Here is a 27,352-nt window from a genome sequence, read left to right as displayed (position 1 = left end):
AACTCTTCATTGTTGGCAAAGGTTTTCTGCAGGTTTACCGCTACCAGTGAGGAGCTGCAATCTTCTGGCAAACATTTGTGGCAAATCGCAAGCTCATTTGCATGTGAAAATAATGAGTGGAAAATTTGAAGCAGTTTTACAAGTGTGTGGCAAATTTTTTCAGATCTAGATTTTTTTGTAGGGGCACCCATCTTTGCAGTAGTATTGTAGTCATCACAAAATACAATAACAATTAATAACCTGCTCATATTATAGTTGCGTGTAGCATGTTAGCACATTAGTGGCATTAATGTAGAATGTATACATGACAAATTACACATTATCTACTGCATATACACCTATCAGCCACAACATTAAACCACCTGCCTAATATTGTGTAGGTCCCCCACATGCTGCCGAAACAGCGCCAACCCGCATCTCAGTATAGCATTCTATTCTTCTCACCACAATTGTACAGAGCGGTTATCTGAGTTACTGTAGACTTTCTGTCAGTTCGATCCAGTCTGGCCATTCTCTGTTGACCTCTCTCATCAACAAGGCATTTCTGTCCACAGAACTGCCGCTCACTGGATGTTTTTTTGTTTTTGGCACCATTCTGAGTAAATTCTAGAGACTGTTGTGCGTGAAAATCCCAGGAGATCAGCAGTTACAGTTATACTCAAACCAGCCCATCTGGCACCAACAACTCAAACCAGCCCATCTGGCACCAACAATCATGCCAATCTCCAAATCACTGAGATCAATTTTTTTTTCCCATTCTGATGGTTGATGTGAACATTAGAAGCTCCTGACACATATGCATGATTTTTTGCACTGCACTACTGCCACACGATTGGCTGATTAGATAATCGCATGGATGATTGTTGGTGCCAGACGGGCTGGTTTGAGTATTTCTGTAACTGCTGATCTCCTGGGATTTTCACACACAGCAGTCTCTAGAGTTTACTCAGAATGGTGCCAAAAACAAAAAACATCCAGTGAGCAGCAGTTCTGTGGACAGAAATGTCTTGTTGATGAGAGAGGTCAACAGAGAATGGCCAGACTGGTTCGAACTGACAAAGTCTACAGTAACTCAGATACCCACTCTGTACAATTGTGTTGAAAAGAATATTATCTCAGAATGCCATTTTGAGATGCGGGTTGGTGCTGTTTTGGTGGCATGAGGGAACCTATACAATATTAGGCAGATGGTTTTAATGTTGTGGCTTATCGGTGTATATTACTTTAAATCATTGAGTGGTTAAAACAGCTTCTTTTACTGATCTCATTTGAATTCTGCTCAAAGGCATGAAGTCACTAATAACACATTTTAATGTCATATTAGTTGATGTTTTACATGTAGTCTTGTACATCCTCATACTTCTTTTTGGCTCTGAGTGAAGAATGAAGAAGAACTTCACTGTGAGTATACCGAGGCCTTAAACCGGTAAAACGCAGATAAAGGTGTTCGAATACAGTGCGAAATCAGGGTAATGGGCAAAAATCTACATGTTCTGATCAGTTTATGCTTAAAACGTTGAAGAAAATTTTTTTTTTATGCATTTACATGACTTTCCATGTTGTTGACTTATTAGCCATAATCAGTGAAAGATTGTGCATGTAAAACTGGGTTAAAGCAAAAGAAAGAAAAAAAAAACATATTAAATGCTAAGACATTCTGAAATTAATGCTAACTTTTCAATTCAACATTTTACTTAAATTGCTATGCTGGTAATATAATTTATAAGGGGGAAAATGTCATCACATTTGAAAAATGCAAAAAAAAGAAGCATTTTCTGAATAATTCCATTGTTTTATTTCTAATGGTTTTATAGTGATTCTTAAGGAGATGGGCTATTACCATTTTCCTGTGGCTTATACAAAGTTAATTCATAATAATTTTCTGATATAGAATACCAGTTTTTGTGTATTTTCAAAAGCTATTTTGTTAACTACACAAAATTAAACATTTTGACTTCATATAATAATAGAAACTGAAGCTATGTTTAGAAATTCAAGGAGAAAAAATCAGCCTAAAGCAATGTCTGTAAAGTGTAAAAAAACACCAGGAAATCTTATAAAATACTTTCTTAGGCTGAAAGAAAGGAATCTTTTTCGATGTATTGTATTGTGGTGTATTGCATGGCCTTGGGTGGGTTGACTTCCACAGGTAGCTTCAGTTCTTTATGCATTTCAAGGAAAATGACACACATGCTTCAGTTGGGAGCTATTTGACGTGTACTCCGTTTCAAAAGCGAAAACATTCTTTTTTCAGCTTTTCCACTTCCATTCTTAAGTGATTTTAAAGTGAACTTTTATTAATCTTTTATTTGCTTTATCATTTCAATGTAAAGCACTTTGAATTACCAGTGTCTGAAATGTGCTATATAAATAAACTTGCCTTGCCTAGGCAAAAAGCTGCTAATATATGTTCATCTTTTGTTATCCTTTAGGTATTTTTACTCTTACTAATTTAATTATTATGCCAATACACAGAAGGAGTGATTAGGGGCCCAAGAGACCCCACTGTGGTTTTATAGGTCATACAGCCATGAATGTAAACTAGGCCAGTGGAGATCATTATATCACATCACTTATTTGAAATATAAGTCATTGCAGCAAGTGAAATCCATATATTTCATGCTTTATACTGTATTCCAGATGCTCACATATACATCTGAATTCAAAGCAGTACACCTAGATTGGATAAAGTGGTTTTGCACTGGTTTAGATGTGGCCCAGTCTTTAAAGGATTGTTGATGTTACTTATCCAATACAAGATGAGCTCTATCAACAGCAATTATAGAATAATGTAAATGATCACATAAAAAGATATTCAATTTGTTCGTCATTAAAAAAAAAGAAAGCAAGCAAACAAACAAAAAAATAAAATACAATTGCGGTTATATTCATATACTTGCTTTGAAAGTAAATAGGGCTGTGCAATACACATTAAAATACACCTTTCTGAAAGTATAACCACAAGTAAGTAAAACATATTTTCAAAAGCCATTTATGTAGACTTTTAAATGACTTTTCAAAGAATTTTTAGAGACTTACATAAAATCCCAAAATTACTCTTAACTATGCAATACAGTTCTAAACAAGCAAAAATCTGAACCTTTCTAAACAAACAAAAACAAACCATCTCATAAGAGTCATTCATTCAGGAATCTGACTATACTAGTCACATTATGTGTATCAGGTTTTCACAACTAGGACAGTTGTACTGGTGTATATTGTATGTATCTTTTTTATGGTTTATTCATGTTTAAATAAAGAAAATGCTTTCTGTATTTTTTTTCTAAATGTTTGAATATTTAATGAAAGTTGTGTTTCACGTTTTTGTCATCTTGCACAGTACCATTAACTAAAAGATATTATTTTCATTGACTAAAATGATATACCATTTTTGTCAGAGTAAAACTGACTAGAATCATTGAATATGACATGACCAAATTTTGACTAATTTTAAGGAAAATATGACCAAAATAAAAAACTGTGTAAAAATGAACACTGATCAGACTACACAAGTCGCCCTGTAGATTCAAACAAAAAAACATCAGCTCATTCGAGTCATTTGTTTGTGAATCGGAGGACACTGGTCGTGGAATCAAAAGTCATGAAAATCATATGGTTCTGGTATTTTTATAAAATGGCACCAGTTCTGCAAAAGATCCCATTTTCGGTTCCCAAATACATTATTTGTCAACATCCCCCTTTGACAGCATCTGCCATTAAAAAAAAACCATATCCGTCGACCATTTCCCTGATTATATCAGAGAACCTGAGAGCCATAGAAAGTTGTTTTTTTGGCATTGTTTGCAGCAGTGCATGCGTGTGGCAGAGTAAAATGTTGTTATTATTAAAATAATGTTGGAAAAAAAAAGAAGCGGAGCATCCAAACTTCACTGTTTATATCCGTTCACACAGATGAAACACAGTGTCAGGACAGCGATGGGGTAATTAGTGTTTCGCTGCTAAATTAGTTGGGTAGTTGCTTGCATGATATTTGAGTGAATGGCTATATGAGACTGTGTGCAGGCAGCCGGCTGAGAGAGGCTAATTGGAGAGCACACAGCAGAAAACACACATGGCAGTTGCAGCCCTCGGGATGAAATGTTGCTGCTAACAACTGTGATCATTGACAGTTTGCTCATGTGGCTGCACCTCACACTCACTTTGATCTCAAACAAGCACATCTGGGCTGCGTTTCCCAATAACGATTGATCTTAGCAGTTAAGAGCGTTTTCTACGAGCAATTTTACGAACGCTCGTTATATTTTACGTGCATTTCCCAAAACTGCACATGACCTAGCGAGGATGCGCTTTAAGCGTAACTTAAAAGAGACGCTGTCCATGTGACAGTGCTGAAATGCAACCATATAGTTCTGCTCATCATTGTAACTTCAGTTATATTTGTGCATAACTTAACAATTTGTAATCTATCTGGCTAAAATGTTTATTTGACCTAATTAATTGCATATTTACATTTTGTTTTTACAATAATTTTGTGCAGAACAAACTTTTCTTTTACACAATCTGCTTCCATAATCAGGTGTGCATTTATAATATTTCGTTTTCACACATTCTTCTCGATATAAAAGCTTCTAGGATTAGTGAAGACAGTGGAGGCCTTGTGTGTTGATCCTGCTAATTAAAAGCATTCATTGAATATTATTCCGTGTTATCGCTGAACACAAAATAAGAAGACATTTGGAAGATGCGCTTCATGGACATTCACCAATAAAGTGAAGGTCTGCTCTTTACTCCCAAAAGCGATAACGGTGATGGTAATGCTGCAGGTGCGGTGCAACACAACTTGAAGTGCTGGCAAGAGAGCCTTTGGGTGTCAGAGAGGAAGAGGAGACGAGGATAAAAGCATCTGCCAATTGAATAAATGTAAATGTAGGATGATGAGCAAATATACACAGACGATATCCAAGCACGGTAGCAAGTTAATGACTTTTTTCTTCTTTCTAATATTAATTCATACATCTGTCTGTATCAATCATGCCACAACTTTGTTGTTACCAACTTGTCCAACTAGTCCACACAAATAACTTTATTTGCTTACTAATTAATTTGTTAGACTATCTATTTTATGTATTTCATTATTATTATTATTGTTATTATTAGACTTGTCTGTTAAAGTCTCAGCATAAAGTGTAGTTACTGGTATTTAAATCGTATGAAGTGTAATTTCAAGAATGTCCTGCAGGTGTCTGCATAAGTCCTGACGATGCTCTTAGCGCTGTATGATTACTCCAGAGCACTTGTTAATCTACAAGCATTTTCAAGTACTACTTAAGTTACGATGCTTTTGGGAAATGGGCTGCAAAACTAAGATGAATCGTAAGTTGTATTCTATGATCTACTTGGGCTTACGATGCTTTTGGGAAATGAGGCCCAGGTCAGTCAGGGTCTAGAAGCAGGTTCGATTCTGTTCATCCTGATTTCCAGGAATTATATGTAGGGATCAAAAATCAGTAGTACATCTGTGAAAAACAGACTTTGATGTTTTATTATGAGAAAATAGATTTATATGACTTATATTCTTTCTTTCTTTCTTTCTAAAAAACGTTTGTTGCTTTAAAACTTGTCTGAATCATCTGTTGAGCAGAACACAATTGAGCAAAATAATTAATTTTTTCCCCAGGCACAGCTATTTGGCTTTAGTCAGATGTGTGGAGTGCAGCGGATAGATTTTTCCTCCTGTGTGGACTCCAGGCAGTCCCTGCTTCGATCGACACCTCTATAAAATACATTAAATTACACTTCATGCTGCTCACATTCATGTTCTCTATCTATCTATCTATCTATCTATCTATCTATCTATCTATCTATCTATCTATCTGTCTGTCTGTCTATCTATCTATCTATCTATCTATCTATCTGTCTATCTATCTATCTATCTGTCTATCTTATCTATCTATCTATCTATCTCACAAATATTACAGTACAGGGAAAGTTGTGTTCCAGTGAAAGCTTTATAATGAACTATGTGTATTTGCTTTAGATTTGATGTCTATGAGCAGTGTAGTTATTACACTATTGTAAGTACATCTATATTATGACATCAGTCAACTACGTTAGTACATGCATTATGACATCATGCAATTATATTATTACATGCATTACGATATCAACTATAGAAGCACATGCACTGACATCATCATGTAAACGCTTTAGTATGACTGAAATTGCACCCGTCCGATTTTTACGAAGACCTAGATAGTGCGATTGTAACTCGGCTTCGTCCAACATGTAAACACCTTAATCAGACAACACTTGGCTTTAGTGTTGTGCATGTGCTCTGAAAGACAGAGGTGATTGTAATCTGATTACAAGAATGTAACATGTAATGTGTTACACTACTTTTTTAGTGGTTAGGGTTAGGTTAGCAATAGTGTTGGCAACATTGCATGCACAAAGTGCTAATGGGCTGGGTCAAGTGCAATTTAATTCTGAGGCTCTTCTCTCATTATTGAACCGTCTGCGTCTTATTATATATACAATTTTCTGTTTGCGTGCATACACCCACAGATAGCGCAAACTCTCCCACCCATGGCCACTTGCTCTTTGCGCCAGGATGAAAACTGTGCTTAGAATTTCGCTGTTGCGAAAATAGGATAAGACGTAGCGCACAGTTTTTGCGCATAAGGCTGCAACTAACGTGCTCATGAAAATAGAGCTCAGTTCATATGTGCATTTATTCATATTGAAAATGTATGCCTTGTATGTGTGCAGCATCACATAAATAAGCATATCGTCTGTGACACTGCAATATAAAAGTGGCATTTTTTTCTGTACATTATATTTTGGTCAGTAATATCATTTCCACATCTCCTCCCACAGTATGGCCAACATCATAATTACAGCCTGTGTGTGGCACATTGTCATTTATATTATGTAGTATGAAGGACTTTTTGAGAGGATGTGAAACAAAAAACAACATGTAATTTTCTTATTGTGTTAATATGCAAGTTTTCTGGTTTATTCATCTTATATGCTGAGTATAGTCTGAAAACATTACTGTTTACCTGGGTTGACATGTTATATGGTCAGAATTTGCTGGATGGACCAACAGAAACATGCTGACCCATCTTTGTGTAACTAGATATTTCGGGACAACATCATATACTGCTGCAATTTAGAAACAATGTTGTGGCATTACCACAGTAACAGTTGACATAATGTGTGCTGAAGGTGCACTCAGGAAAGGGTTACTTGGGATTACCTCATGTTCATAAACTGTTGGCAGACATATCAAAATATTATGACTCAGTTAAACCGATAAATGCCTAGTAGTTGGATTTTAAGAGCTACAGTGATTTATAACTACGACAACTTGAATTAGCTACTACACTTGTTTTAAAAAACTACTATCTTCTTTCTTCAACTCCCTGACCGTTCTGTCTTTCAGTAACTTGATTTCCTTCGTGACCTCAATGAGCATTCCAGTAACACAAGTGGCAAACATACTTACAAGTCAGCTGTAATTTCAAAGTCCTGACAAAACACTTTTCTTATATTACAAACAGCTCAGCTGCATTAGTCCAGTGTTTCTCTTGACAGATTGTGATTACAGTAATTTACTTTATTGTCTTAATTCTACAGCACTACACTTGTATCGCTACTGTTTTTTATTTGTACATTGAGATTTATCAAGGTATAGTTACCTGTATTATTGTCTACCTGCTGAAGACATACTTTTGGGAGCAAGAAAACATATATAGTTTAAGGTATTACACTGCTGCCTTGAATTCATGAATTGGTCAACTATTTTTGCATAAGGACCGCTAGACTGTATAATTGACCGTTGTCCCTGACAACCGATTTCCTATGTGCTAGTTTCATGTCTCTTGTATCATTCCACATTCTCTTCTCACATGATAAAACAATTTCTACTCAAATCAACATTTCATGTCTATTTATTTGGTAGGTAGTCATGTAATAATGCTTTATTACACTTTATTACACGCTAATAACCGACTGTACATTATCCCTACTGTATTGCCACTCAAAAAAATTGCTCTTTGACTGAATTTGATTCAATCATGCACAGTGGCTTCACGTGTTTAAAATTAGTTTTATTAACTTAAAAGTACAATGTAATCTCAACACAAACACTTTGTGTAGAAATAACCTAGTTGAATTGTGTAAGCCCAACAAAATTAGACGTGTCAATGTATCTTTTAACTTAATTTCTACATTTACTCTCCCTATCAAGTCCCATGCAAAGCATACTAGGAAATGGAAATCCCCTGCCCAGTTTAATCAATGCTACATTAACACTACAAAAAGTGTTCATGTAGTCCCAACTCAAATGGATTAAGTAAACTTCCATTTTACAAATTTAAATGGAAAGAGCGCAATGAAACAAAGTTGTGACAACATTTTTTTTAATTGTGTTGCTATAGTTTAATTTAATTATGTAAACTGAACAAGCAGCAAAAATCCTTTTGAGTGTTCCTCTATTTTGATACTTACACTGCAGCATTAAAAAACAAAACACTTCAAATGTTTGTTATAACAACATTGTTTCTATTTATTTAACTTGTTACTGATTTTGGCCTGAACTTTTATCAAAGACTTAAGATGTGTTTCCACTGTATTAAGTAGTCTAAATCAAACTTTTTTAAATGGTAATTTTTTTTCTTTTTATAATTTATTGTAAAATATAGCATTATTCTTTGCGTTATATTACCTTGGTATTTATTAAAAATAATAATAATAATAAAAAAATAACAACAAAAAGAGCAAAACTAGTTATCAGTGATGCAAAGGGTTTTGAAATACAGCTGCTGAGGGATTAAATGTGGCACTTTTCTCTCTTCTAACTGTGGTAACCTACCACTTACTTATTTTGTTTCCTCTTTTGGAAAGTCGTGGAAACATAATAGTTGATTTTTTTTACTTTAACTGTTGGAGCAAATGGGAATGCAAAAATAATATGTGTTGTGGTGTCCCATTCAATGCTATAGAAACGTACTCCCATGTTCCAAACCCGGATTTCTATGGTTATGTTTTATTTATTTTTTTACAGTGTTTACCAGGAATTCCATTTTGTTGGTCTATGAAATATTTACTTTTATAAGATGCTGTAGCTAATTGTTCTTTCCTTTGTTTTAGCTTTCAGTCGGGCAGCTCTACCGTTTGGTCTGGTGCGGCGAGAGCTGTCATGTGAGGGTTACCCCATCGACCTCCGCTGCCCAGGGAGTGATGTCATCATGATAGAAACTGCCAATTACGGCCGCACAGACGACAAGATTTGTGACGCTGACCCGTTCCAGATGGAAAACATTAACTGCTACCTCCCAGATGCCTATAAAATCATATCTCAAAGGTAAGGGGCTGAGGGCCAAGCATTGCCTATAGTCCAAATGTGCACGCTATTTCCTTATGTCTGATTTGGTTTGAGATACTGAATTTTACTGAGCACATTATTCGTGTCTGTGTTTTTTTAAGCATGTTGTTGACGAGACAACTATCGAGTAATCTAAAAATTTAAAACGTATGATGGTTGTTTTTCCAACTATGGGCACTTTTGACTCAGTGGGCTTTAAGAAAAATAACTCATTAAAACACACTTTTCAGTGAATATAAACATGCATCACAGGAGAAATTATCATTTTTGTCATCACCACAATGTTTCCCCAGAGTGTCATTTCCACCACATCTCAAAACATGTGATGGAAATGACATTTAAAAAAATATGTTTGAACAAAAGAGTTGACTCCTTTATCTTGCTAAAGCCAATTTTATAGCTAGCATTTTATGTATCTTAAATACTCAGTTAAATAATATTTTCACACTTTTCACATAAGTAAAGCTTGATTAGAAATCACAAACAAAAATATTCTGTTCACAAGTTATATTTACCTTGATTTATATATATATATATATATACAGTATGTACAGTATTAGTGATGGCAGAAGCATCGCTACAAATAGCAAAGCTATTAGCTAACTACATTTCTGAGTTGCGATTAATATACATTAATATATTTTAATTAAAATATAAAAAAAAAATTACATTTCTAACATTTATTTTAATTTATAATTATATATTTAAAGTTTAAAATAAATATTGGTTGTTGCACTGAGGGACCAAAGCAATGATAATAATAATCGTAACTTAAATGTTTTTCATTAAAAATATCTAAAAAATATTTGAATATTTTTAATATTTATTTAAATTAATACATTGTTTAAATTTGGCTTAATTATACAAGTACTTAATTACAATTACAGTTTGAGTACAAGTAATAATTAATGAACAATTTTAGATTGAATGTCTGGCTCTGGATCAAAATACATGCAGTGCATAAAAAACATTTGAAACGTAGCAAAAATAAATAGTGAAGGCATGGTAAAATGCATTCATGAAAAAGACAGGTTAATGTGACAACAAATGGAAAAAATTAATAAAAATCAACCCCAGGGACATAAAAGTGCCCATAGTTGAAGAAACACCGTAATACATTTCCTCTGGAGACATTTTTTTGTGTTCTTTTATAAATAGGCACCACTTGTATTTCAAAAGCCACTTTAAAACTAATTTGTCGAAACCTCATTAGGGTTTGACATAAGTGCTAAGTTATGAAGCTCTATTCTGACTCTTTGTCCATGTATGACAAATTAGTTTGGGATTTGAGGGGAAAACTCAACACCTTCCCTATAATAGACTAGAAATATGCATTGCTTTCCAGGACTGCTTATGCTGGCTGTTTGATTCCGGCCCTTAAATTCCGAGTGAAATGGCAGAGCTTGGCAGCGTTGGCATAGACCTGCGGTCCTGAGTAATGCTGCGCTCTCATACCATTTATATTAGTGACACTTGTGCTTGCGCTGGCTCTCTCAGGACATTCTTGTGCGACTGCCAGAGTGTGTGAACATACACGCACACACAGATCAGGGACTCCTCGCTTTGCCGCAGTGATGGTGTATATCTAAAGCTCTCTAGATATTAACATTTTATAAGTGAAACCAGCTCTGTGTGTGGCAGAAAACTCCACTTTAGTTAGGCAAGACATGAACTGCACGAGTGAGTTTCAGTCGAGGTCCTATTTTTGACCTGAGTCAGAGGCCCATAAACCTAAATTTTGCTCTTTATAGAGCACTTTAAGGTCTGCATTCTTCCACTATAATCTGTTAGGTACACTCTAAATAATGTTGGGTTAAAAATAACCCAGAACACACGTTAGGCTAAACTAACCCAGCAAGTTGGGTTGTTTATTTTAACCCAGCAAATGGGTTATTTATTAAACCCATATGCTGGTTAATTTTTACAGGAATGCTGGGTTAATTTGATCTCATAATTGGAATAATATTTTCAGATTGTTTATCCTTAAAAAATATTGTAAAATAAGCCACGCCATAAACAACTGTGTAAACATGGTAGCTCCTTTATTTTTGGATGAATTTAAATACATGCAATAAGTACATTTCAACTCATTTTACAAAAGGTTTAATAAACAGCATGTAGAACAATATAGTAACATTTATAATTAATGTTAAAAACACTAGGCATTAAAAACATTAAACACCCATTGTATTAATAAAAGGATAGTTCACCCAAAATGAAAAATATCTAATTTACTCACACTCATCCCAGATGTGTATGACATTCTTCTGCTTCTGAAATTATTTGTTTTTGTTCAGAATATCTCAGGTCTGTTTGGTCCATTCTGTGCAAGTGAATAGTGGCCAGAACTTTAAAGCCCCAAAAAGTTCATAAGGTCAGCATAAAAGTAATCCATAAGACTTTAGTGGTTAAATCCATGTCTTCAAAATTGATATGATAGATGTGGGTGAGAAACAGATCAATATTTAAGTCCTTTCTTACTCTAAATCTCACTTTCATATCTGAAAGAAAAACTAAACAGGTGCCACATGACTTTTAGATGTGAAAGTGAAGATTTATAGTAAAAAAAAAAAAAAAAAATTGACTTAAATATTGATGTGTTTCTCACTTTTTCTCACTTTCACGGTCATTTAACCACTGGAACCATATGGATTACTTTTATGCTGCATTTATGTGCTGTTTGTAGCTTCAAAGTTTTGGTCACCATTCAGTTGCCTTGTATGGACCTACAGAGCTGAAATATTCTTCTAAAAATCTGCGTTTGTGTTGTGAAAAAAGAAAGTCATACACATCTGGGATGGCATGAGAGTGAGTAAATGATGAGAGAATTTTCATTTATGGGTGAACTATCTCTTTAAATGTTACTTTTAATTCTAGTGTCAATTAGTAGAAAACTACAGTGCTAAAGTATGTGCCCCCTTCTGTTTTTTCTTCTGTTTTTGTGTATTTCTCATACTAAATTGTTTCAAAAATTCAAAAACAAAATCCAACATAAAACAAAGGCAATCTGAGTAAACACAAAATACAGTTTTTAAATGATAATGTTATTTATTGAAGCAAAAAAGTTATCCAATACCAACTGGGCCTGTGTGAAAAAGTTACTAAATACCCAAATCTGTGAAACTGCATTCATAATGGGGTTCAGCTGGACTAGACACACACAGGCCTGAATACTGCCAGCCCTGTTCAATCAAATCAACACTTAAATAGAACTTTTTCAGCAGCATGAAGTTGGCTAAAAGTTCTCACCCAGTAGCACACTATGCCAAGGTCGAAATAAATTCCAGAAATGATGAGGACAAAGGTGATTAAAATACATAAGTCTGTGAAGATTTACAAAGTTATTTCAAAGGCTCTGGGACTCCAAAGAACCACAGTGAGAGCCATTATCTCCAAATGGAGTTAACTTGTAACAGTAGTGAACCTTCCCAGAAGTGTCCAACCTTCCAAAACTCCTCCAAGAGCACAGCGACGACTCATCCAGGAAGTCACAAAAAAGCCAAGGACAACAAATAAAGAACTGCATTCTTCTCTTGCATCAGTAAAGGTCACTGTTCATGACTCCACTATCAGAAAGACACTGGCCAAAAATGCCATCCATGGAAGAGTGGCTTAAACCACTGCTAACCTAGAAGAACATTACGGCTTGTCTGAATTTTGCCAAAACACACCTTGATGATCCTCAGATCTTTTGGGAGAATGTTCTGTGGACTGATGAGTTGAAAGTGGAACTGTTTGGAAGACAGGGGTCCCGTTACATCTGGCGTAAATCAAACACAGAAATCCACAAAAAGAACATCATACCTACAGTCAAGTGTGATGGTTGTAGTGTGATGGTTTGGGGATGCTTTACTGCTTCAGTGCCAGGGTGACTTGCAATAATTGAAGGAAACATGAATTATGTTCTCTACCAGAAAATCCTAAAGGAGAACTTCCGGTCATCAGTCCATGATTTGAAGCTCAAGCGCAACTGGATTATGCAGCAAGACAATGATCCAAAGCATAGGAGTAAGTCCACCTCCGAATGGCTCAAAAGAAGCTAAATTCAAGTTTTGGAGTGGCCTAGTCAAAGTTCTGACTTGAACCCGATTGAGATGCTGTGCAAGGACCTTAAATGGGCAGTTCATGCTCGAAAACCCTCCAATGTGGCTGAACTAAAGCAGTTCTACAAAGAAGAGTGGGCAAAAATTCCACCACATTGTTGTGAAAGACTGATCTCCAGTTATTGGAAGCATTTGGTTGCAGATGTTGCAAAAAGCAAAAAGGTTCAAGAAAGATATCAACCCATAATGTTAGTCACCTAACAGTCATCAGAATACTGGAAGCATGGTTAAAAAAAAGTTAAAAGTTTCTGTGCAATAACAGGTCGAAGTTTGGACCAGTTTGTGATTTTTCTCACAAGTGTTTGCCTCACTGGTGATGGATTTAAAGTACAAAGAAAAACTCAAACTTTGATTCGATATTCGATAGTTACCTTATTTTTTTCCCTGACTTTTTCTACTCTAAACTGAAATAAGTTTTAAATGTTTACCGTGCACACCAACGCTTTTCAGGTGTTGGACAAAGCTCTGCATGATGCTTGCATAGAGCGTTGTGTTGAAACCCTGAAGCCCGTGACACGAGTGTTGTGAAATGGCCTTCGCATCAGTGACGCACCGCTTGCTTCCGGTGTAGACGGGGTGATACAGGGTATGAACTAAATGAATCATGTAGGTGATATATATATTTTGGATTCAAAACGGCAAATTTAGCCGAAAGGAGACGTTTGCATTACTAAAAAAAATCTGAAAAAGTAAATAAACCTATTCAGCATCCAGTGGGCATTACAGTCTAGCAAAGCCAAAGCTCACGAAGCTAGTGTGACATCTAATAACAGCTGATGTCATATGAGCTGTCCAGTTCTGATTATGGAACGGCATCTTTGCATTTTCTGGTGTACAGTAATGATACTCTAGATAAAAACACTGACAAAAATCTTATTTCACCTAATAAATCATCCAATTTGTCCACGCTGAGAACTGCTCACTCCTGAAGATGATCCAAAAAGACAGCGTCAGGTAAGTCAGCAGTTGGGCTGTTTTGACGCCACCGCTGGGTTGTCGCATTGGGGTGGGGGGAGGGGTGAATAGTTTCAACTGTCAGTGAAAATGACCCAGCCATTAACCCAGCGGCTGGGTTACACAAAAACTACCGAACAGAGAGAAAATAACCCAATAAAATGACCCAACAGGCCCAACCCAGCGTTTGGGTTGAAAAAATAACCCAGCATTTTTTAGAGTAATATTGTAGAATCATGTCTTTGGGAGTATTGATTATAAAGAATTTTTTCAAAACGTTAAAAAAGGCTTGAATGTTTTCTTGTCACTGGAAGGCCCTTAGTTTTATGTGCACAGAATTTAAAGTGACTTCAAATGTTTCAGATATTTTCTCCTATCCCAGCTTAATATGCACAGTCAACTGTAAGATATTTACAGGTTGATTACACCTAAACGTGTGAAAAAGAGCGATATGTTAAGCACTTAATTAAATACTTAGTTGCTTTTTGCAATCATGGTATAAACGTTATGTCACAATAAAAAAACACAATGATGTCAAAATATTGAGTCATCTATTCGTCCTCAAACTACATGCTAAAAGTCATCAAAAACACCAGAAAAACACGATTTCATCTCTGTTAGGGACAGATTATTACAGAAGTTTATGAATAAGCATCAAATGGCTCTATTCCCCTTGAAATTACATGCTAAAAAGTTGACAAAAAAGGTCTTTCAGTAATTTGCCATTTTATGATGTACGTATTTGCTCTCCGAATTATTATTTTTGATGTCAAGTCCAAAAAAAAAAAAAAAAGAAAGAAAAAATCCTCCATTCATCTTACATGCTAATATTGTTGAATATTGACAAAATTCTAATAACACAACAAAGTTCTTCAGTACGATTTCTGCAGTTTTACTGATGGGCCAAAAATTAAACTACTCTATTTACTCTCAAATCAATTCCATTTGCTGAAGCTAGTGGCAGAATTACACACTTGACCATTTAAATATAATTTTATCTCCATTAAGGGACAGATTATTAAATGTTAAATGGGGCTGTTCACCTCAAACTACATGCTTAGTTGTCGAATCAAATGTTGGCAAAACAGAATTAGAATAACACAACAAATGGTTTTTCATCATTTTTTTAATGATTTTTTTGCTCCCCATTGAAGGACAATTTAATTTAAAACATCATATCATAATTTCTTTTTGTGGTAATTAGAATTATGACACTAATGCTGTTGATTGAGCTTAATTTGAATTGAACCCCGAATATTCCACCGGGGCCCAGCGAATGGCAACAGACAAGCTTGCCCCTTTCAGAGATATATGGACCATGTTTGTAGCCCAGCTCCCAAAATACTTCATTCCAGGCACAGACGTGTGTGGATGAGCAGCATGTTGGCTTCAGAGGCAAGTGCAGTTTTCGACAGTACATCCCATCCAAACCTGACAAATATGGAATAAAGATCTGGTGGAACTGTGATGCAGAGACCAGCTACCCTCTCAAAGGTGAGGTAAACCTTGGCAGGCAACCTGGACAGCAACGAGAAGTAGGTCAAGGGGCCCGTGTAGTCAAAGAGCTTGTGGGGCATTGGCACAAAAGTGGCAGAAACGTTACAGCTGACAATTTCTTTACATCCATTCCATTTGCTGAAGCCTTACTAGAAGATGGACTGACATGTGTTGGCCCTATCAAGTCAAACAAGCCACAACAGTGACAGAGAGATCGAAATTTCATGGTTTGGCTTTCATGGGCAGCTTACCATGGTGTCATATGTACCTGCAAAAGGAAAAGCGGTACTGGCGCTGTCCTCCATGCACCATGACACGAAGGTTGAAGGCGAGAAGCAGAAACCAGAGATCATACTACACTACAATGCAACCAAAAGTGGTGTGGATAATCTGGATCATCTAGCCAAAATGTTCACAACCAGAAGAAAGATAAACAGATGGCCAATGGTGCCGTTTATGAACATGGTGGATGTTGCTGCCATCGCTGCCTTCATCATCTGGATGGGGAACTTCCCAGATTGGAAGTTTTCAGAACATGGCCGATGTCACCAGATCTACCTGAGATAGCTGGGGCATGCCCTGGTCATGCCAAACATGAAGAGGAGAGCTGATACTGCCATGCTCCAAGCCCCAATCTGAGCAGCAATGACCATCATGGGAGTGAGGAAAACTCCACCTGCTGCTGTGGACGTCCAACGATCGGCTGGAAAATCTACTTGAAAAAGGTGTAGCCTTTGCTCCCCAAACACAGACAGGAAGGTAGCAAATGTTTGCTCCTCCTGTCACATGCCAGTATGCTCTGAGCATAGCATGAGCCAAATTGTGTGCTATAACTGCCTGTAGCGTGTGGTGTTCATAATTCAATGTAAACACCATTCATTTTACATTATGTACAAATTGAAAAATCTAAATTTGAATTACATTTATTCAGCCTTTATTTTGACAGGGGGTCATACTGAGACCAAGGTCTCTATCTACTTTTGTATTGAAAGACAAATAAAATTAAAAAAAAAAACTGTTGAAGTTTGAATGACTGTGGGTTGATTTCAATTATTTTATATTGGGGTCAAAATGACCCAGGTTGTTTTCACCATATAAATATAACACAAATAATGTTTACTTGAAATTACTGAAAACTAAATGATACCAGAATCAAAGGATGGTAAATAAGCTTTTAAGTACTAATGTGGATGGTACTTGGTATAAAAGCTGCAATTTGTATTAAAGAAAAGTATATATTTTCATTTTACACAATATGAAATTAACTGTAACTTTCCTAAAATAATAATAATCTTTTTTTTTTTTTTTTTTTTTTTTTTCAGATAACATTAATTACATAACTAATAATGTTTTAAGAATAAATAAGTTAACATTTTGCTATGATGGTTGTTTACTACAGTAGTTTCGGTAGTCCTTGTATGTTAAATATGTTGGTAGGATGAGGGTTAATTTTGACAAAATTGTATAACACAATAGAGTTTTTCAGTAATTCCTATTATACAGTAACAACATTTCTATGTCTACTATGTCTAGTATGTGGACAATTATTAAATAAATGAATAAGTAAACATCAAATGGCTTTATTTACCCTCAAACTGCATGCTAAAAATTAATGCTGTTTCGTTCTGAATCTGATTCTGCTGGTGAACTCAGAGTGACTGAATGATGAACATTGCCAGAGTCAAGGTTAAACCTCTGATGCTTGAATGACAGTAATTCAGCACTTCTCCTCAGAGCGGCTGTTTGACTCTGCATGCAAATGAGCAGAGCTCCTCTCATAGTGATTGGCCAAGCTGATGTCTTATCTTCACCTATAAATGGCAACACAGCAGAGAAGGAAAGAGTCAAGTCGTATTATTTATATTCAGTGCTGGGGGTTTTGAAAGAGGAAATCCTTAAGGGTATTTTGCACTTTTTGCTCATGTGTTTTATATTCCCCATCAGAATAACTTGCAGTTATGGCCCTGGGCAAGAAGTAATGAAATTACTTTTTTTCTTAATTAATATTAAGACTTTCTGAAACTTTCGATTAGCCCAAAGCCAAACTGTCTCATGGTTAACATTTAGGAAATGTTAGTATGGTAGGAATACAGCCCCACTCAGTAAAACATGATGCAAGGAAGACGCAATTGACAAAAATGTTTCAAGACATCTTTATCCAGAGAAGATGTAAAGGTTGCACACTTGATGGATGCTCAACAAGTCTTGGTGTTTGGGGAAAAGGTCATGCCAGGACTTAGGAAATGTGTGTTTGTATCAAGTCAAACTTGAATTTTTTTTTTTTTTTTTTTTTAACAGACATGATGACCATTATTCATATTTTTTAAATGTCAGGGTTTATTTAATTGTTTCTTTTATTTATCTTTTTCTACACCAGGATTCAAAAGTACTAAGCTGTTATCCATCATTTCTACTGTACATTTATTTGATGCCTTATTTAAAAGCATGTACAATTTTAGATATGGGGCCTGATTTACAATCATTATGTATGCACAAAAGGCCATTGAAAATTTTGCATGAATTTCCCACATATGCAGTACATCGATATTTCAAGTAAACTTGACCTTAAATTTGCGCACATCCAAAGAACTCATCAACCTTTAATGTCAACCATATCACGCTCAATTTTCATGATCATTAAAGTACAACAGTAAAATCCCATTCGTTTTTCCATAGGCAAATGACTTTTTATCGAACTTATAAACCTTTAAAGACAGACCTACCTTGAGCTCCGAGGTTGTTAATTGATGTTATATGCTTCTGCTGAAGCCATTAGTCAATGTTATTTCAATGTAATTTTATAGAAATCATGTTTAATAGAGGAGTTCCTAGTGAAGAACTACACTACCCATGATCCTCCACAAGGATCCACCAATCAGAGATTTTCAGCGCACAAAGTGAGTCCAACAAATTCTGCAGCGACCGCCCAATTCGATGACAATAGAGTCGGTCTCCCTACACTCTCAAACTACTTGTATGTTCGCAAATGTCTGAATATATTGCAATAAAATTAAAATATATTGTTTCAGTACATATTATTAACAACTTTAAATAATAAAAAATAGTTTTCAATTCAATTACATCATTCACAGTGCTTAATGAGATTGTAGCTCATTCCCTCTTTAAAGTTGTTAAGTACGCAGTCTTGTACCTTTGTCTTTTTGTCTGATTTTTAAATGCTTTTTTGTTTCAAATCAAAGTTTGTAATGTTGTGATTCACCTCGGATCTGGTTGGTTTGGTGCATGGCTTAAAACTCTTATGAAGGATTTTATGAAATCCCTATGAAACAAATGAATGGGAAAAATAATTAAAAGTGGGCAGACTCCATTGTGCTCCATTTCTGGTGAATAAAATCAAGTCTGGCCCTGCATTTTGTAAAGTCATTTTTTATTGAATACGCTGTTTCACATAATGGAAGTAAAATTGGTTGCAAACACGGTTTCATGTTGCCTTTTAAGTGATCTTACAGAAATGTTTAAGCTCAAGAAAGAGTATTGGTTTATTTCAGATCTCTCTGCACAGTTTGTGCACATAGGCGAATAAATAAATAAACTAAATAAATAACTCTTAAGAGGACACGTCTCCGAATGCCTTTTCAAAACTTCCTCAGCTAAGTTTATTGACTTTGGTTTCCACCTTCTGAAATATTTATTACTCTCTGTGAAATGCTGAGAGGCCCAGTTTACATTTTGCTTTCCGTCTCGCGTCAAAGGACGTCTGTTTGCCACCAATTTCTGCGCATATAAGAAGCTTGATTGAAGTTTTGCTAATTTCATCCATTATTTACGTGTCACACATACAGACTCTGGCTACGCACACTTCCCCGCATTTTCATTAATACGGTTAGCTGTCTGTACTGTGAAGGACATTTCAAGGTATGGCGGAAGTTTTCCCAGCTATAGAAAGCAAATGCACCGTTTCACTTTCAAAACAGATTTTATTCTGCCGACAAAACTAACACAAGAATGTGTATTGTCTTGGTGTCTTGAGAAATGTGTGGAATTCATCTGATGGTTGTTTGGTGTTTATTGTGTTGCACTTTCACTCATAGGTCACTAACCAAACTAACCAAAAGTGTGAGTCCACACTGGTATCCTACTTTATCACTTTATCACATTAACTATGGGAGGGTTGGGCTTCAGAGACTGACAAATAGCACATTGCTGTTTGATTTCATGTTTACTAATGTTTAATGCAAGTACATTGGTTATTTTGTCTTTAAAACACTTAATGGTTTCCATCAAAACATGCAATAAGTAATCAGATTACATTATCAAAAATAAAGTATCTGCTTACTATTTTAGTTTGTAATCAGAAACAAATTACATTTCTGAAGTAATCAACCCAACAAGAAGTCCTTGAGTGTCATGTTTATTATGTTCAGCATCATACTGATGTCTTGAATAAGCATTGTTATAATGTGCTAATGCATTGTAAAGGGACATAATGAGTTTAATAGTGGCATACTATATGTCTTGATCTGTGTTGTGACTTATGAATATGCAGAATTCAATGCTTTGAACATCATAAAACTTTTCTCTGTTCTTCAGGTGTAACAATCGGACGCAGTGTGTTGTCATCACAGGGTCAGATGTTTTTCCGGATCCATGTCCAGGGACGTACAAGTATCTAGAGGTCCAATACGAATGTGTTCCTTATAGTAAGTAGTCTTTCAGTATTCTGAAATGCATGTACTTATACCAAGTATGAAAATCTAATACTGTACTGTAATACTTAATACTGAAATCATGTTTTTTTATTCTTTTTACCATACCCTTACAAAAGTGGAGAGTTCATGGCAAATCTGCCGCAAACTTGCCGCAAATTCGCCACTGATCATTTTCACATGCAAATGAGCTTTGTGGCAAACTTGTGACGAATAGTTCATTTTTGCCAAAGGTTTGCTGTGGGTTCACCACCACCTATGAAGAGCTACAAACTTCTGGCAAAAATTTGTGTCGAATCACAAGCTCATTTGCGTGTGAAATGAGTGGCAAATTTGTGGCAAGTTTGTTGCTAGTTTGCCAGAACTCTAATTTTTTTGTAAGGGTAACTATTCAACATGTAGCAATAAAATAGTACAGTAAAATGTTGAAATGTGATATAATGGTCTTACCATCTTATTATGGTGTTATTTGATGATGAATAAGCTATTTCAACTCTGTTTTAAAGGGTTAGTTCACCCAAAAATGAAAGTCCTCTCATGATTTACTTACCTTTTAGCCATCCCAGATGTGTTTGTCTTTCCTTCTTCAGCAGAACCAAAATGAAGATTTTTATAAGCACATTACAGCTCTGATTGTCCATACAATGCAAGTGAATGGGTGCCATGAGGCTGCTTGTTGTTTGATGGTCCAAAAGGCATATTTAGACAGCATAAAAGTAATCTACATGACTCCAGTGAATGTCTTCTGAAGCAAATTGATTGGTTTGTGTAAAAAAGAAATCAATAATTAAAATGTTATTAACTTTAAAAAAATCGCTTCCTGCCAGCAGTCAACGAATCATGTTGCTGTTGCGTGACCTAAGTGCAATGGTGCGTTCACTTGAGAAGTCATAAGTGTGCGTTTTGTATAGAACAAAGGAATGAATGTCACGTGAGAGTTAGGTCATTTCAAACAGAATCCCAGCACTGGCTGAAAGCAAGGATTTAAAGTTAAATACATTTTAACTATTGATTAACCTATTGATTTTCTTCAGAAGATATTCATTGATCGAATCATCATTATGCTGCTTAAATATGACTTTTGGGCCATCAAATAGCCAGCAGCCTGATGGCGCCTGTTTATTTGCATTGTATGGACAAAAAGAGCTTTGGTTCTGCTGAAGAGGGAAAGTTATACAAATCTGGGATGGTTTAAAGGTAAGTAAATCATGAGAGAATTTTCATTTTTTGGGTGAACTAACCCTCAATCAGTCAATGCAGATTGCATCCTTGCTAACAAGTTGATGCTAATTCTTTGCCTTGTCAAGGCTGTTGTACAAACCTTAGTGAGCTGCCATGCTGTCTACTGCTTACTGAAGTGCATGAGAGATTGTTCTAACACTTACAGTTTATTCCATAAGAGTCTCATGTTAGCATGTAGCTAAGCTAACAATGTGTCTCCCTGCTGAAAAATAAAACAGTTAAAACCCTAACCTTTTTTGCTAATCTTAGCGGGTTTAAACTGGTTTAGCTGGTCTCCCAGTGTGACCAAGCTTGTGTTCAGATGACCAGCTAAATTAGCAAACCAGCCTAAGCTAGTTTAAGGGTTAATGACCTGATGCTGATTTTATTTGGTCAAATTCTGTTAAGTTTTTGAAAAATACATCAAAAATGCAATGTACACAAAACAATTACTTGAATACACCTCTACTATGATTCTTTTTTTTTTTTTTTTCAATTACTCAATTCAAAGTCATTTTGATATTTTTACTAGGCCTTAAAGTAAAAAAAATAAAATAAAATAAAAAAATGATGTGATGTAACTGTCCAGAAAGCGTCAAATAAATAAACGAATAAATGTGTCATTAAATGCTGAAATGCTTGAAAAAAATAAATGTTGGCATAAGTAGTTTGGAATAATCTTTTATTGTTATTTCCTAAGAAAAATAAGCAGTGAAACAATTTTATTTTAAAATATTATTAATATTTGAAAACCATTTGTCCACCAAATCAAAGTCAGATGGTGTAACCAACATGCAGGTAGGTAGGCATTTTGCTGTCATCTCATGTGTGTGAAGTTTAAAAAAAATATCAGATATTTTAAAATTTTTAGGAATGTTTTGTTCAGGTCAAATGGAGTAACCCTATGAATATGTTTTGATATTTGTGACTTAACTATTCATGGTATTTGTAAAAAAAAAAAAAAAAACTTAAAAATGTGTTTAAAACACTTTTTTTATGAATTATTATGTTGTGAACACACATGTATTCAGGGTGCAAGGTAAGTATTTTAGTCAGCTGTTCTTGTTGGTTACACCACTTGACATTTTTAAAAGCCATTAAATCTTCAGCAAAGAATAAGTCAAAATTCACAGCTCATACAAACTTTGGGTGAAATTGTGGGGCATTTTTAATTAGACGGACCATTTTTATAAAAGATATAGCTGTTTTTAACCAATTAATTTCCAAGACATTTTCAGTCATTCGTGATAACTCGATAAGGCTTTAAAACAATAATTTCATATAGATTGCACTTGCAACGAGCAGTCTTTAGCAGAGTTTAGCAGAAATATATCCACAAAAAACAATTTTTATTACATTTCTATGACATTTTAAGATCTTATATATTTATTTATTTCTATGACTTTTCCAGGAAACAATTTTAAATTCCCTTATGTCCAGGTTTTCCATGACTGAACCCTGCAGTATTGAATGAAATATAGTTAAAGTGTTATATATCTATAATTGACTATTCCCTTGACACCATCTGCCAACGTATATGATTATTTTGTAAAAGCTTGTTGCAGTGCATTCTAGGATTGCATTATCCACAAAGGATGTCCTATGCTGTCTTAGATTTTGGTCAAAGATATCTTAGAAGGCGGCATAATGTTGCCACCTACTGTTTGGAAGAGCCTTTGCTTTGGGTGGACATCTTGCTTCGATGCCCTAAAATGCTTCCTCCATAGGCAGCTCACTAGGGTTTGGAACAGAGCCAGTGTCTGCTTTAACGTTCAAACTTCTGCCATTGTTTCTCCATCAATGATGACAGGAGACTCATGTCAGGGCTGCCCTACACGCCCTCTATAACATCTGATGTTTACTCTGCCTTTAATATATTCAGCTTCCACTCATCTTTAGGGTTTCTGATTCTTTGTCCAGATGCCTCGTTTTGCAGCTGTTTACCCTGATGCAGCTTTTGATGAATAAAATATTCTGTCTTCTGAGTCATCTCTTGTTTGTTTGTCTCTCAAGTGTGAAGCCTCTAGTTTTTCAGACGGTTGTTGGAGGATCCTGTCCATTTTTCTTTTTCTGATTTGCTAAAACACACACACACACACACACACACACACACACACAACATTCTGTATTAAAAGGCATGAATGAATATCTCTGTCTTTTTTAATATATGGGCAGTTGACAGATATCATGGACACTGACTCACTGACTAAATTGTCTACATTTCTAAGTTTGCCCTTTTTGAATTTCATTTTGCTTGGCTGTGGTGCATGTGAAAAAATTCGAATGGCTGCATAAAACTGTCTTTAAGACCAAAGTACAAATGTATTTTCAAGTACAGATATTCCATGTAGTATTTCAATAAATTTAAAGGTCATATAACTCGCACATATAATAATTATTAAAGGAAAAATGTAGTTCTTATATGAAGTATAGCATGTCACAGTGTTGTGACAGTTCAACTGCCCATATGGATGTACTGTATATTATATATATAATATTGTTTGTGGCAACGTGTGACTTATCTTAAACGTAATTAATGAAAGTGTTCGATTGTAATCACTTCTAATCTTTGAAAATAAGGTTGCATCTAATTTGAGAACATACTTCTATTTAATTATAAAGAAAAGATAATGTGCTGGGGTATCATTTAAATATCTTTTAATAGTACTTTCTTATAGTACTTATAATAGTAAGCACTAGCTTTTGTGGTCTAAAAGTACTTTCTGCTTCTGTACTCTACTCTTTCTCTCTAACCAATTACCCCTCTTTGTCGTTAGGTGTCCACTGATAGCAATATACAGTAATTAAGTATCCCTAATTCTCAGTAGCACAGGTGTCATACCTAAACTTTGTTTTGCATATGCTGCATAATTCTTTCCCATTGGAAGTTCTCTTCTGTGACTCAAACTCATTGGCCTGTATATGAAAATGTTGAAGTTTTCTGGACACGTTCTAATCTTTTCTCTCCCTTGACGCTCTTTCCATTCTCTTGTTTTTCACGGCTCAAAATAGAAGTGGAGCAAAAAGGTAAATGACTGCTCTGGTTTTCAGTCCTCAGCTCCTTGTTTTGTGTTGTATGGTTTTGAACCTTCCCCTCCCTTCCCCTTATCTCCCTACATAATATCGACAAAATCTCTCAAACCAACCCCCCCAAAAAAAACAAAAAATAATGGGGGGTTAGATGGTAAAACTTAATCAAGCTCTTCTAGACACCTATATACATCGATATCTACTAGGGTCTTGGGTTTTCCAACTTGAAGAAACTTAAGTCTCAGACAAAACTATCTTACTATCCCATTTATCAAGGTGATGTGTGTAATAGCTTACTATAAGTAAGCCATTCATTTATTCCCCAAAAAGTGTAAGCACTGTGGCTCTGTTTGTTTGAACATCTCGACCTACCCAACACAGCAACATTAGCTCATCCAAATGCATTTGGCCAAACATTGACAGAGCAGGGGGATTATATGGAAAACCTGTAGAAATCAATCTTCAGTAGCATAATTTACACACTTCACAAATAAGACAGTAGCATTTGCGTGATTTGTTCATCAACAATACATTTTTTATTTGGCTTTTTCCTTCCATGGCACCTCTGGTCACGTGATATTAATGGGAGAGAGAGGCCAACTACCTGTAGCCATCTGCATGTCATATGCTGTTCACCACAGACTTTGCAGACATATCTAACTGGTTCAGACATAGGCGTGCTTGGCGAAGGACCTCGCTCTCCTATTCGTAGCTTGTATTCCTTAGTGAATGAGTGAAGACATTCCCTTTGGCTGTCATCCTATCTGTCCTGAACAGCATTGCCATCCTGCCCCCCTGTCCTCGACCTCTATGTCCCCTCGTCTCGCCTCTCATGTGTCGTCAGTTCTTTCCTCAGACATAATCCATGTATGTTTGTTTACTTTCAAAGGTATGGCTTTTGCGACTGATCCAACAAACCCAGTTATCTGACGCCAAGTACCACTGGCGCAATAAAAATTAGGTAGCGATTCCAAAATGAGTCTTATCTGTCCACTAGTGTGGTCTCTCATCTCTTTTCATTTGCAGGGCTTTTTCGCTGTTTGTTTGGTTCCCCTTTTTCCTTTTGTCTGTTCCTCTCAGTTAAACGTGTTTGAGAACAATCTCAGGGAGCAAGGCCAACTCAAAACCATCCGTGCAGTTGCTCTCACTTAACCTCTTGTGTTTCCTTTCGACTATGCACGCAACACCAGTTTCCACACTGCCAAAATGAGATTGTGATGTATTAGCCTCTGAAGTCTGCATTTAACACATATATTGGATCAAAAGAATATGTGTAGAGAATCGATGCATAGTGAAGTAGTGTTTGGGTTTCTAACGCTCCCTTTTGCTTCCTCACTTCTTTTCTAGTTTTCATTTGCCCTGGATCTCTGAAAGCAATGGGTGATCCGGTCTTTGTCTTTGAGGCCGAACAGCAGTCTGGAGCTTGGTGCAAAGACCCCCTGCAGGCCGGGGACAAGATCTACTTTATGCCATGGACTCCATACCGCACAGACACTCTAATAGAGTACGCCTCGCTGGAAGATTTGAGGAGTGGTCGACAGACGACTACTTACAAGCTTCCGCACCGTGTGGATGGAACTGGATTTGTGGCCTACGATGGGGCCATTTTCTTCAACAAGGAGCGTACACGAAATATCGTCAAGTTCGACTTGAGGACTCGCATAAAGAGCGGAGAGGCCATTGTCGCCAACGCCAACTACCACGACACCTCACCATATCGTTGGGGAGGCAAGACGGACATTGACTTGGCGGTAGATGAGCGTGGATTGTGGGTCATCTACGCCACTGAGCAGAACAACGGACGTATCGTTCTCAGCCAACTCAATCCCTACACTCTTCGCTTTGAGGCAACGTGGGAGACGGCCTACGATAAACGCTCGGCCTCCAATGCCTTCATGTTGTGTGGGGTACTACACGTGGTGCGCTCCACCTATGAGGAGAATGAAAGCGAAGCCAGTAAGAGCCAGATAGACTATGTGTACAACACCAAGCTGGGGCAAGGGGAGTATACCAACATCCTCTTTCCCAACCAGTATCAGTACATCGCTGCTGTGGATTACAACCCAAGGGATAACCAGCTTTACGTGTGGAATAATTTTTACATTCTGCGATATAATCTCGAGTTCGGGCCGCCCGATCCAGCTGAAGGTAAGAATCATTTTGGTCTCTGTTTGGTTTTGTGGAGTGGCCTGATTTTTCAAGTGTGAACCCTAATATGCCCTGAGAGTAGGATGTTACGGATGGCTGAGTTTTAATTTGGAATAGTGATACAAGTGTTTGATAGAGGAGAGCTTTTCTTTCCTAGCCCCCTAGAGAGAGTCCTCCTATAAACAAAAATGGCAGACCCAGGCACTGGGGATAATTTACATTACTGTTATGTGTGATGGTTGCAGTGACTGCAACGACTAAGGTGATTATCATAGATAGGCAAGAGTGACTCACTCTCAAAAGACTCATCAAGTGGCAGCTCTTGCAGTCCCATTCCCATCTATTATGACCCTAACCCTATTAACCTTACCCCTAATCTCAGA

The 27,352-nt window shown here is 36.2% G+C and overlaps 1 protein-coding gene across 4 annotated transcripts in view; it reads left to right on the top strand.

Moving 5' to 3' along the window:
- The window catches only part of LOC127442508 (adhesion G protein-coupled receptor L2-like), a 161,341-nt gene that overhangs the window by 52,017 nt on the left and 81,972 nt on the right, over positions 1–27,352 (top strand). For all 4 annotated transcript variants that reach the window (XM_051700595.1, XM_051700598.1, XM_051700597.1 and 1 more), the window contains exons 3-5: positions 9,115–9,328; positions 20,455–20,564; positions 26,169–26,969. In XM_051700595.1, coding sequence (XP_051556555.1) covers positions 9,115–9,328; positions 20,455–20,564; positions 26,169–26,969 — 1,125 coding nt within the window. The remainder of the gene's footprint in view (positions 1–9,114; positions 9,329–20,454; positions 20,565–26,168; positions 26,970–27,352) is intronic.

This window comes from Myxocyprinus asiaticus, chromosome 6 (assembly GCF_019703515.2).
Source record: "Myxocyprinus asiaticus isolate MX2 ecotype Aquarium Trade chromosome 6, UBuf_Myxa_2, whole genome shotgun sequence".
Classification (NCBI taxonomy): Eukaryota; Metazoa; Chordata; class Actinopteri; order Cypriniformes; family Catostomidae; genus Myxocyprinus; species Myxocyprinus asiaticus.
Note: the sequence above shows the minus strand (reverse complement) of the source record. Positions and strands in the feature narration are given on the sequence as shown.